Raw genomic sequence first — 13,378 nt, 5'->3', positions numbered from 1 at the left:
GAACTACACTTTAATTGGAACACTCTTCATCTATCCATTTGTTCTTACGTGTTATTTATTATGCTAAAACTTTCAGGGTTCATTTATATTTACTACATCTATCTTCTATGTCTTACTTATCACGTTTCCTCTTTTTGGGACTCACTTGGGTCACATTTTTCAAATTCAACCTTCTATTTCGAGGTCTTATCCTTTAAAGTGAACCTATGTGATTCACCTTAGGGTTAAGACACTAAGACCTTTATCTTACTCTCCTATTAACTACATTCCGATGTATGACTCAGACCAATTAAGGCATGCATCCCAATCTTAGACAATATACCCATTGCTACTTTCATGTATCATAGCCCAAACTCAATCCTCATTCTCATCCATACATGCCATATGACTTTAAGCCAACTCTGAGACTTAAATATCGTGTAGCCATGCTTAGGACATATTACCCATTATATATAGTAAATCCGTTCAGTACACGTGTCTCACTAGATGCACATGTACTTTACCCGTTATTACCTAAGATCAACTTATAATCTGTTAAATGCCCGCTTGTATAAACAAGCTCTATACTCTGATGCCAACTTCTATTTAAACCTGGTCAGTAGGATCTTCCTACTTCCCGGCCCCTTTACAAGTTCATCCCAATACTTGACACGATAGGGCTCTATTCACAACTATATCTCCATCGTGTCACGTAACTCGAGACTACTCCCAAACTACATCGTGACACCCATCATTATGACAGGGTCACATCACAACTATTTAGGGACACTATTCCACAGTTTCCAACCCCACACAATACGCTCTACGCTCCTCAACTACGTCATCCCAACATTCCTGACACGCCATCCAGTGCATTACGACACTGCACATAGTACACTTCATGTGAACTCTCTTCTATCCACACTATGCCACACATCACTAGGACGTATGCCACACGGTGTATTGCCGCACTACATGGAGTACACTCCACGTGTACTCCCTTCACACACGCTACGCCACATCACTACTATGGCATACACTCCATATGGTGCATCACTCCATCACATAGAGTACACTCCACGTGTACTTCCTTTACAATACTATGCTGCGTCACAACTACGACACACACCTTACACCCATACTTTACAGAACAGTCCACAACACTATACAATTAAGCCTAACACTTCACTACACAGCAAACTCCGCAATACTAACAGTACAGTCCACAACTTATCAACTAATATTTAACATATATAACGAGGGAGAAAGGATTATACCATCGACAGGATAACCGTGTGTTGCTTATTGCCCGTTATAAAGATGTTGGAAGAGTTGTACGTGGCGGTTAAACTGCGTACGGTGGTTGTTTGGGCTATTGAAGGTGGCTACAAGTGTGGATTTGAGCGTAAGAGGGTTTGGTCGTGATCCTAAAGTGGTGACCTTATAGTGATGCCAAGGTGGCACACGGTGAAGATAGGGCGGCTTGTGGAGGAGTCTGGGCCATGGGTCTCAAAGCATGGAAACCCGTAGGTTTCAAGGCTGGGGACCATGGCTTGCCATGGAGGACTTAGGAAGTGCCGTGGAGGGGCATAGTGGAGCTGGAGTGGTAGCACGACTGGAGGCGACGGATCTATGTTGTGGGTCAAGGAAGGCATGTGAGAGAGTGAGGGAGAGAGAGAGAGATGAGGACTTCGACTGGGCATGGGAATAAGTAGGGGAAGTCGTGGGTGGTTGAGGATCAAGGTGGTGGTGGTGCGGTAGCCTGGGTTACCATGTACAGCAGCGTGGGTGGAGGAACCCATGCATGCCGTGTGTGCATGCGTGAGGTGGTCCGACGGAGAGGGAGAGAGTTGGGGGAAAGGGAAGCCATGGAGGTAGGTGGTGAAGCTATTGGTGGTGGTCGAAGATCGTGGTGGCTGTGTACGGTGGCGTAAGGGGAGAAAGAATGAGTTTTCTTACCCAGTTTGAAAAAAGGGAGAAATAGAGAGAGAGAGAGAGAGAGAGAGAGAGAGAGAGAGAGAGAGAGAAAAGTGAGGGAGATTAGGTAATTAATCCAGACCTTTCATCTTGGGATCTACAAAACGATATAACAGTGAGTTTAAATATTGATTTAAAAATGCGTAAATATTTATTTAATTTAAAATACTAAAATGAATTAAGATAGAATATTAATTAAAATGATGAAGTCTTGTTAATTATTTGAAGAGAATAAAACCATTTAAATTAATTTAGATTTTTCAACATAGTTTAATTCTCATAATATTTTTAAATGACTAAACTCATTTAAATAAATAAATTTTTCACAATTATAATATTTTTGGAGCTCTTCAAAAACATTATAATTGTGTTATTTTAAATCAAACTTAGTTCAATAACATTAAAAATATTTCATTTAAAATACTCGTAGCTTTAAAACACTAGGTTTACTTTAAAAATCACTTAATATCTTTTAAAAACACATCATCGAGGCTCAGCATGCATGACGAGACTCAATGCCAATGAGAGAGAAATGAGCGGGTGGTTACACTATCTCCCAAATATATTTATAAATATCTTTTCTTCATGTATTATTTGTAAAAACACAAACACTCTAGAGGACGCTGACTGCGTGTTGGAAGCCAGTGGGACATCCACCCAAAATACATCGCACGTCCATGCACTTCTGTATCGTACAGTGAGTCTTCTTTTGTTTCTCTCAGCCTCTCCAACTATTTTCACTTAACTCTATCTTTCTCTAACAACCCTTTATCAAATTTTTCTTTCCCTCACTTTAATTGCAAAACTCTCTCTCTCTCTCTCTCTCTCTCTCTCTCTCTCTCTCTCTCCACTCTATCGGCACCAAGCCTTGTAATAAGTGTCTTGGTTGTTTTTGTTCTCCAAAGAACTTTATCCCTTCCTCACCTTTTTTTTTCAATATCTACTCCAAACTTATTGATGTCAAACATTGGTATTGGTTTATGCATATGTATATATAAAAACACCTCTTTTGGAGTTTGACTTTGCTATTCAAGAAAAACTTCCACATTGAATTATATATTTTTGAGTCAAAATAATAATAAAAGATAATTATTTTATTATTATTAATTTGTGTCATTACAAATCATCTTCCACTTCTTATGTTTGTCCTTCCTTACTCTATTTTTTCTCATTAACTAGTTCAATTTCGATTTTCACAAGATCCTTCCACTCTCTCTCTAGAGTCTCTCCACACAACCCAGTGATAATTCACTCCTCAATGGAGTTTTCCTGTTCACCCTCATAAAATTAACTAAACTCCAAATCCAACTACATAGATGAATATGGATTTTCTAATCTCACAAACTAAAGCACTCTTTTGGAAAGACCTCAAGCTCGAACTTTCAGTAGAAGAAGCAAAAAACACACCAGAGCTTGCATTGGTAGGGCGTCTAGTTGTTGCACGCCCATTGAATAAATTTGGCATCCATGTAAACATCAAAGCCGCATAGAATTTCATACAATAATTACTAATTGAAGACCTGGAAGCTAACTTATTCCTATTCACCTTTCAATCCTCATAAGACAAGCAATGAATCATCAACCAAGCCCTATGGAATTTCAAATGACACTTGCTAATTCTCAAGTCATGGCCACCTTGCAAGAGACTCGGTTGAACCATCAAACTTTCTACATACAGATTCATGGCCTCCCACTAGACCACATAACACAAGAAAATGCTATAAAGATTGGGAAGGCCTTGGGTAATCTAATAGAGATTGAAAAAGATTCTGAATTCGAAATTACGAGCAAGAAATTCATCATGATCAAAGTGAAAATTGATATCACTTATCCATTGTAACAAGGTTTCACTCTTCCTAGAGTCTACAACATTGATACGTAGGTGGTGTTCAAATATGAAAGACTGTCGGACTTTTGCTACGCTTGTGGCATATTGGGTCACTTTCAAATATTCTGCACATTCCTCAATTCAATCCTGATTGATCTTCCATATAGACCAAAGATACTAGCTGAAAATCCTTAATTAGTCTCAAGCAATCCTACCCACAACCCCCTTAATCCCGAGCAAAGAAATAGAACCACACCCATCCCCCACCATCCTTTGGCCCTCACAAATATCATAATCAAACTTGATCCAAGCACCCACAAACCACAGAGTATGTCTCTTATCAAATAAACCCTGCAACTGATGGATCAACAACACTTTACTAGAAATGAAAAAGGGAAAGGGATACAGGTAGAAGGAATAATTGAAACCCAGAGGGAGAGCAACGCAAAACCTCACAAGCTAGAATTTACTTGTGAAAAGAGCCTAAAATTTTTTAGATATGCTCCAAACACCCCCGTGGAAACCTCAATGCAACTGGAAAACCCACACCTCAGTAGGCTATCAACACAATCCTCTTGGCATTAACCTGTCAGCACCAACTCCACCCAAACTGAACAGAGAATAAATAAATTATTTCACTATTAATGCAATCCTATCATCATCATCAGCTAAGACAAGATTGCAACTCCCATTACTAGGGGGAATTATACCCACAATGGAGACAACTCAAGGTATAAAAATCTCTTTGCCATTGTGATGACCAATTGAAATTTTTACATCAATGACATTACGACTAATTTTTCTGAAGGATTTATATTCCATGACCAATTGAAATTTTTGCATCAATTACATTATGATTACAATAAATCAACCATGTGCTATTACATAAGCCTTCAGAAGGAATTATATTTCTGAGTAACATGATGATACAATTTTTCTTAAACAATAATTCAGGTGGTGGAAGTCCGTTTGATGTTAAAGTATTTAAAAAATCTTCCATATTGCTTTGTTCAGATGCGTCAACTGTTTCATCAAAGCTGTAATATCGCATCATTTCATTGGGAAATTTTTGAATGAGCATGAAATTTATTTTGTTAACTAATTGATCATTTGTCATTTGGATAAAATTCTCTAAATAATTACAAATATATCCTAAAATAGAATCTACTAAATAACTTAAAGATTCAATTTCGCTCTTATAAGGAATAAGAATCTCTTTGAGAATTTTGATATTTTCATCAACAGTGATTAGTGTTGTACCATTGCCAACTTGAATTAAATAAAGCCAGAAATAAGGATTTAATCCCGCTTTCATAATTTTTGTTAGTTTGATTTTCTTTAAAGTAGGTCATAGGTAAGAGAAGGCTAAACTTGCATCAATTTATTCTTGTCTTGTGCTTTTACGAATCATAGGTAAAACCTAATAAAAATTCCCACAAAAAATAATAACTTTGTCATCAAATGGGAAATATGTATTATTTATATCTCACAACATCATATCTAATGCTTCTATAGATTGTTTTGTAGATATATCTAATTCATCCCATACAATCAGTCTCGCAACATGTAATAGTTTAGCAAGAGCTCTAGGTAAAATACATACAACAACATCAGATGATGCAATTGCGAGTGCTATTATGTGTTTTGATTTGATTTCAGCAAGAAGTGATTTATATATAAAAAAAATTCCTATGCCAGCATGGCCATCAATAAAAAATGCAATAGGTGAATCTGAGAGCAAGTTTTGAAAGATTAAATTATATGCGTTCATTTGTTTAGGATTGAGAAGTTTTGATGCAAAAAGGTATTCCTTTGGAATTTTAAAAGTTAATATATCATCAACCTCCGTATATCCAACTTGAAATTTTATTACTTTGAGATATTTTCGATGTAGCATATCTCTTTCTCCTTTCGGCGCATTTCTTTTTTTCTTTCCTCTGATTGAGCGGCATACTAGTTTTTTATTTATTTTATTTTTTTACAGCTCCTTTTGAGATTCTTCAAAGTTTATTTCTCGAAGAAGTTTGATAAAAGAATAAAAGAAATTGGGTTAGTGATATTTAAATGCATTTATTGAGCAGCATTTCTTTCATTTCTTATGCATTTCTTCATTTCTTTCCTTGATTGAGCAACATAGTAGGTTTTTTTTTTTTTTCAAAGTTTATTTATGGAAGAAGTTAGATGAAAGAATAAAAGAAACTGGATTGGTGATATTTAAATGCATTTATTGATTTAGTCATACAGTCTTACCGCTTGCCATAAAGTTATTGAATACTACAAATTTTGTGCCAATTTGAGAGAACGATATACAAAAGAGACCATTTAAAGTTAACTGTGAATAGCGCCAAATGGAAGAAGTGAAACGGAAGAGGAGAGACAATTCAAACATAACAAACATATAAGTACAGATGAATCTATTTAATTATATAAAAGCGGAGTTTTCACTTCATGACTTGGCATTAATACCGCATTAATTGGATGTTCATCCACTCTCAAACGTCAACCATATCCAACTCTCTTCGTTGAATTGCTTCTTGGAATCCACCGACTCTCCCCTTAGATAGTCTAATCTCTTCGTTAAAGCCAATCATATAGTTACGTCTCCGTGGAAACTGAACACTCAAAAAAATTGGCAAGTGTATTTCTACGAAGCGGTGTAATACATTCATCTTTAATGTTTGGAAGCCGTGCATGAACTCATCTAGTTAATTGACGGATGCAACGAACTCAACTGGCGTTCAAGAGAAAGGCATCGGTCAAACTGTGGGGAGCTTTGATTGCCGCAATGGTCAAACTGCTTCCCGTGATATAAATACCCCTAACAAATCCAGGTATTTATAGATAGTTTTCAGAATTAGAAATTGAAGGGAAAGCACCGACTCTATTCGTTACCTCTAATGAGGATGACTACGAAAGGCCAGAGATCGATGAGAAAGGTCATCGAGGCTATAGGTTGTATCAAGGAACTTGCCTGAACGATGCGCTCATGAAGGCCGCTAAAGTACTCGAACATTAACGGGAGAGGAACCCCATAGCCAACATTATGCTTCTATGCAACGGTCACAATGAACAGGAGTCAATGAAATCGCAAAGCTTTTCCAGGGTTGACCTAGTCGAGAATGGTACCGGCAAAATCAAGTCGGTCACATTCACGGAGAACATGTTTTGCATAAACTGGTACATTAGCGAAATGTCTTCGTTTACAATTTTGATGTCCTTGAACCAGTCCCAAAACTCGAGTCAGCCCCAAAAATCTTAGAGACAAATGATCTGGGCGTCGAGATTGAGTTTTCGAGTCAACCTTTGCATGTGTATCGCCAACATGCCTAGAAATGTGCCCACTTCAATGATGGTCCAGGGCCAGACCTTCTAGGTTAAGTGCTTGAAAATAGATGGAAGAAAGGGGATGTACGGTAAAGATGATACAAAGAATGCATATATAATGTATATATGTAGGTAGTTGCAAAGAGTGAAGAAAGTTCAAAAATAAAAGCCGAGATCTAGGATGTTATATTTGCATGTTGTGAGTTCTCTATCTTTAGGTTTTCTCTCTTCAGGTTTGTTATTTGCATCGTTGGGTTTGTTTTCATTTCATCGGCGTGATTATTTTTCATTTAGTATTTTTGTTTCATAAGATTAGAATAGTAAGGAGTAGAGAGGGAAAGCGGCACTTCGTTTTGTGAAGGAAAGAGAGAGGTCTAGAATGAGATGGAAGCCTGCGAAAGGTGACACTAGGAACTACCAGATTTTACCACGCTATTCCTATTTTAGCTATGTGGAAACTTCTGGGGTTTTCATGACTTATTTTTTCTCCCATCCACAATTAATATAATTATAATTATTACTATTACTAGGTAATTTTGGAGCTAAAAACTATTTATATAATCATTAATCATCATATATAGCATCTTATGTTAATATCTTATAGAGTAAAACAATTAATTGTGATATAATAATAATAATAATAATAATTATTATTATTATTATTTCTTTTTCTTATCAAGAAATTTCAAAAAAACTAAAAAACTAAAATTAGTAGAGAGAATTAAAAATATTTTTTAAGAATAATTTTTTTTAATCTCCTATTTTTTATTTTCATTTTTAAAGCAAAATAATTTTAAATCTGATATTTCTAAATCTTAAAAAAATTTACAGATATTCATATATTTTACCTCAAGTAAGATGAACAAAAATATTAAGTAATATGGAAAATCTTAAATTTGTCATGAGACGGTATTGTTCTTAAAAGAAAGTAGACAAATCTTAATAGGAACAAAACAAGAAATGACCAAATTTTTGGATAGAGAATTATTGAAATGAAAAACAGATATATAGAAACTCATAAAACATGATCAAGAGGATTTAAGATATACTTTAATTATAATTGAATCCTAAATTTTAGACAGAGGATAGAGAGTTTTCCCTCTATTTTACTTCCTGAAAAGTTATTTATATTTAAAAGAGAAAAAAATAAATGAAAAAGAACAAAAAAGTTAGGGTCTCTAATGAAAAAAGTACAATAATTGAGAAAATGAAATTATTTGAATCGGGATTGAAGCTTGAAATAATTATTCATTCTTTATATTGTTTTGTCAAAATCAATCGGCCTACAAATCGTTTTGAATTTCTCCACTATAAAACCCTGTCTCACTCTAAATCTGCCTACAAGAAATTATAATTTCTTTCCTTAAGGAAATTTATAATTATACTAACAAACCTATTATTGTTAATTTTAACAGTTATAGTTGAATGTGTATGTTCTATGTTTGTTATTTTCATAACAAATATATAATGTGTTAATTTTAAAACTACAAACTACAATAGTAAGCATTAAATAATTTAATGATATAATTATAATATAAACCCTCGTAAATAATGATAGACTTACTATCCTCCTACTATCATTTTATTACTCTTTTTATTTATTTTTATTTTTTAAATTTATTTGTTTACTTAATAGTTAAGAAAGTAATTATTAGTGAAATTGTATATTTTTTTTTTAATGATTAAGGATGTTAAAAAATTATTTAAAAGAAACTAATAAAAAAATAAAAATTTTAAATACATTAAAATAATAAAAAAAATAAGAGAGTAGTAAATGTATCATCATCTTTTTACAGCATCATCTATTTTCCACGACTAAAGCCCAAGAAAAACAAAACACAAGCCCAACCTTCCCTCCTTAATTTTAGACGGAAATCCCATCCCTTCCCCCCTCCTTTTCCTCCATTACACGACACCGTTCCATCCAACATCCATCAAACCCTAAAATCTTTCTCCTTCTTTCCCCTCCTGCGCCGGGTCCGACAACCTCACCATTTCTGAGAAATCTCTCTCCTAACACGGCGTCTTCCATATCTCTCTCAGACTCTCTCTTTCTCTCTCCGTACTAAACAACGCTGCCTCTTCTCTCCTTGCGTCGCCGTCTCGCCGAGATTCCACCGACAACAGCCGCCACACTCTTCCTCTCTCCGTCTATCTCCGTCTCGTAAATCCTCTGTTCAGCCTCCCTCTCGTTCTTTCTCTCTCCCTCAGTCGATCCCAATCTCTCCTCCCTTCTCTCTGTTCCATCTCAAGTTTTCACCACGAACAAGCGCAACCCTCCAGAAAATCACACAAAACAGTGTGTGGTCACAACAGAAATGAGAAAAACGGCAGCCGTCGGGTCTGGGTGTAAGGTTCTCTGAGATCTCCCCCCTCTCTGTTTCTGTAATCGTCTGAGGGATTTTTGTTTTCTTGTTTAGATGTACACGTGTATTACAGATTGTTTTTTTTTGTTTGGTTTCGTGTATATGGGTGTGATTTTCTTACTCAACTTGTAGAAAATTTCAACATCTTACAGATTGTGCATGCGTATGGTTTTGTCTCATGCATATGCATATAATCTATACCCACCCTCTGTTTGTGAAATCGTCTGAAGATGATTTTTTTTTTTTTTTCAATTAGACATGTATTACAGATTGAGTTTGGATTTAGTTTGGTTTCGTGTATATGGGTATGATTTTGTTAGTGAAATTGTACAAATTGAAACAGATTGTGTTTCGGTTTGATTTGTCTCATGCATATGCGTATGATCTATTTAATCATCCTGTAAAAATTCAGACATCTTCGACTGAGAGAAGAATAAAAAAACCATACCCAAGAAATGTTGAGATTCAGAAGAACGAAAATCAATTTGAAGGCCACAAACTTCTATGTGTGGAGAAGTGAGGAATATAAGAGATGAAAACACGAGAAAGATGAAGGGAAGTGTTTCTGGAAAGTTATGAAATAATTACAAAACGGTAGAGATAAACTTTAGAAATGTAAAAAGATAACAAAGTTAGTCGCCAAACGAAGAGCAAAACGGAAGACAACGGAATTTGGTGAGAAAAGCAGGGGCAAAAGGGGGAAAAATTATTAGTCGAAATTAAGTGTTCATCCTTATTTAACCAAGGTACATATATATACATATAAATATATGTTTTGTTGAGTGAGTTTAGCATGAAAGGGAGGAGGAGGCAGTGATTAAAAATAGTAGGGGTGGGCAGCGGTGCCCCTCACCCCGCATGGAGAAAGCCCAGTGGGGGTGGGGGCCAGCCCGGCTACTTATGTATATTATATATATATATTTATACATATTTATAAATATTTCTAATTTTTTACTATATATAAATATGGTAATATGCATTAAGTATAGTTTTTACTTAATACTTTGTACAAGTTACAATGTATGGTAATGTGACTTATATATAGGAGGCCAAGGCAATATAAGAGTCTCACTTGAGTGGACTCTTGTATTGCCTTGGTAAAAAATAGTTACCTCGTTTTCATAATCTGTACTCCATTACCATAAATTTGTGGATGTGGCTGCATAGCCATTTTTCTCAAGCACTTGTAACCCATAGCAGAGTAGAGCATATTCTGCTATTTAATGTACCGAATGCAATTAGCTTTGCTATTTCAAGAATAGTGCATATGTATGCTTTAATGACGTCCTTGCTGTTGGGTACTAGGATTTAGTCATTAGATATGTTGACCTGAAAATAAGATATTTTTTTTTTCTCTTATTAATGTTATCCAGGAATGTAGTCTTTGAGCATGATTTGAAGTGTCTTGAACTCTTATCACATTTTATTTTTTTACGTGCAGGTGCATGCAAAGAGTTATATCTAATATTTTGGAGGTTTCATTTGCTTGTGGACTATATCTCCCATTGACATAATATTGCTTCCGGGTGTCATGGTAGGTTCAAAAGTCCTTACTATATTTGAAATTGGAAGTTGTCTTTATTGTAAATCTGTAGATTCTGAACCACTTTTCTGATTGGATTCTTTTTTTTATTTTATATTTTCATCATGAGTTCTTTTCCATGGGAATTGGATGTTGATGCATGTTTTTGCTGGTTTATCTTCTGTTTTTCCTTTTGAAGCACCCTTTTTTGGCTGGTGCACTTATCTGCATTGGCCGGTAGCTAGTGTTTAACTGACTGAAGTAGCCACTATTAAAGCTAGATGTAATACCCCAATCCCAGATTGGGAACGGTAATAACCCACATAAAATGGGTTAGTTCTAAAGGTAGTCATGGTTGCTAAGTCTCTCATTGCTATTTATTGGGTGAAACTAGGCTTTATAAGTGATTCTAGGGAAGATTTATAATGAGTAGTCTTTTTACATATTATAGTGTATGTGTGTCACTTTTCCTAGGTCATTACACTAATTGTTCTCTTGTTGTGTATCTGAGCATCACCCCAAAAATTGATCCATTAGTATTTATTGATTATATACTTGTATGGTGATATAAGGCCAAGTGCTTCCTGTGCTCCCAGGTGATTGCTAAGATTTTGTTAGGCATTTTTTCAAATATATTACAGATGTTGAAACTTAATGTGGTGAAATTCATTCAAGCTCAAAGTTTTCTTGTATAGATCTGTAAGGGGTTGGGCATTGCTAGTGGGGTTTAGATTATATACATGAAGTTTTGTGTTTATAGGGTGCTTATGCATTATCCAGTTAGGTACAAGATGTTTTCAACGTATCTGTGGAACTCTGTCGTTGTGAACTTAACTGCAGTAATCTTGTCTAGGTTTTAAACTGAAACTTTATGATGCAAAGAAACAGTTCTTTCACTTGATTTACTTTGAAAGTAAAATTACTTATTTGAATCCAGCAAAGGCTCAATATGGTTGTCATATGCAAGCTTAACGCACGTGGGTATAGGTTCATCATGTGTTTCATATCTAATTTGATCTAGGTCACTGATGTCTTGCTCAAATATCTCTTCCTCCAGAAACATGAGATGGAGAGTGAGGTATTAGGTTCAAGGCCCGTTGGATGCTAGTCTAACCTATGAGTTGAAATAATAATAATAATATAATAAGATGATCTATCATTGCATTATTGACTTTTAAACAAGGTGTAATGAATCGATGCAGGATCCTAATGGTTTTATTGACGAGAAGTGTGAAAGCAGACTTTACATTGGTAACCTTGATTTGAGAGTAACAGAGTAAGATTTTTTAAGTGCTTAAGAGTTCTTTGTTGCACCATTTCTTTTGACGGAGAATTTAGGTTTTCTCTCTGCTCTTATTTATTTTTTTAACTTTAATCTTCAGGGCTGCTCTGATTAAGATGTTCTCTCCCTTTGGGAAGATTGTATCTGAAGATTTCCTGTGGCATACGCGTGGCCCAAAACGCGGAGCACCAAGGGGTTTTGCTTTTGTCCAGTATAGTACAAAAGAGGTAATTTGATTGATTTTGATGGTTTTATCTTTTATTTTTGACAAGTAAAACAGAAATGGGTCTATCTAGATAGAAAAAATCTATTCATCATTATTTTTTTCATTATCTCATGATGTGACATTAGATGATAGATTCACAAGTGAAATATAATAAATAATCTCCAATTATCTAATGCTACATCATGGGATGATGATTAGCATTACTCATCCAAATAAGGGGATGATTTTATTTTCAAGCATTTATTGATTTCCACCATTAAAGTGAGGATGCAGGAAGCTAAATTGGCCAAGGAGAAGATGCATGGGAAATTAGCTTGTGGCCGCCCATTGGTTGTCCGGCTGGCTAGTGAGAAATACTTGGTGGAAACAGCTGAGAAGTCTTCCAAAGCGATGGGTGAGTCAAACAGGACAAGTATTTCTGGTAGTAATTCAGGACAAATGAGTCGTGGGGCTACAATAGCTGCAATCAGGAATAAATTAAAAGCTTTGGAGGAGGAGGAGAGCTCAGGTGGAAAGAAGCAGAAGCTGGGGGAAAGCATATCCTGCAGTGAAAAGCTGGATCTCCCCTCTGGCAACAGATAATTGGGAATTATAATTAGGAGTTGGAAATTTATCAAAGTGAGAGTTCTGCGAAACCTTACTACCCAGTCTCGGAACCTTGTGAGGCATTAGCATGATCGATTTGCTGAAATGGAAATGATTTCATGTCATAGTAATACTGTATAATGGTGACATTATCAATGCAATGGTTTTTTGTATCAATCTTGACCTTTTGTGTCGTGACTAAAAAGCAATGGTGAAACCCATGGCATGTTTGTGGCCTTATACGAAAGATGAAGAAGTTTTAGTTAGAAGTTGTCGATAAACTGGCACA

General features: G+C 35.5%; 1 protein-coding gene and 1 long non-coding RNA gene across 5 annotated transcripts; one reads left to right on the top strand and one right to left on the bottom strand.

Moving 5' to 3' along the window:
* Nucleotides 1-5,988: 5,988 nt before the first annotated feature.
* LOC122314157 lies at nt 5,989-7,297 on the bottom strand. Its single transcript, XR_006243624.1, has 2 exons — nt 6,677-7,297; nt 5,989-6,602 (listed from the first exon to the last, which is right to left on the bottom strand). It is a non-coding gene; the product is annotated as an uncharacterized LOC122314157 (long non-coding RNA).
* Nucleotides 7,298-8,999: 1,702 nt separating this feature from the next.
* LOC122313161 (probable RNA-binding protein 18) lies at nt 9,000-13,370 on the top strand. 4 transcript variants are annotated; one of them, XM_043127920.1, is made up of 5 exons: nt 9,000-9,457; nt 10,916-11,008; nt 12,199-12,272; nt 12,379-12,505; nt 12,778-13,370. In XM_043127920.1, the coding sequence occupies exons 2-5, from the start codon at nt 11,006-11,008 to the stop codon at nt 13,084-13,086; spliced, it is 513 nt and encodes a 170-aa protein (XP_042983854.1). In that variant the 5' UTR covers nt 9,000-9,457; nt 10,916-11,005; the 3' UTR covers nt 13,087-13,370. The 4 variants fall into 4 exon arrangements, with proteins under 4 accessions (XP_042983854.1, XP_042983853.1, XP_042983851.1 ...); XM_043127919.1 differs by having other exon boundaries at nt 9,000-9,462; XM_043127917.1 differs by lacking the exons at nt 9,000-9,457; nt 10,916-11,008 and having other exon boundaries at nt 12,193-12,272.
* Nucleotides 13,371-13,378: the final 8 nt, after the last annotated feature.

Source organism: Carya illinoinensis, chromosome 6, assembly GCF_018687715.1.
Source record: "Carya illinoinensis cultivar Pawnee chromosome 6, C.illinoinensisPawnee_v1, whole genome shotgun sequence".
Classification (NCBI taxonomy): domain Eukaryota; kingdom Viridiplantae; phylum Streptophyta; class Magnoliopsida; order Fagales; family Juglandaceae; genus Carya; species Carya illinoinensis.
This window is presented reverse-complemented; position numbering and strand designations above follow the sequence as displayed.

Bases quoted from the DNA above. Each gene is read 5' to 3' on its own strand.
- LOC122313161 (XM_043127917.1), top strand. From the start codon at position 12,193: ATGCAGGATCCTAATGGTTTTATTGACGAGAAGTGTGAAAGCAGACTT. The intron at 12,273-12,378 runs GTAAGATTTTTT...TTTAATCTTCAG, and splicing joins CTTGATTTGAGAGTAACAGA to GGCTGCTCTGATTAAGATGT. The intron at 12,506-12,777 runs GTAATTTGATTG...GTGAGGATGCAG, and splicing joins TCCAGTATAGTACAAAAGAG to GAAGCTAAATTGGCCAAGGA.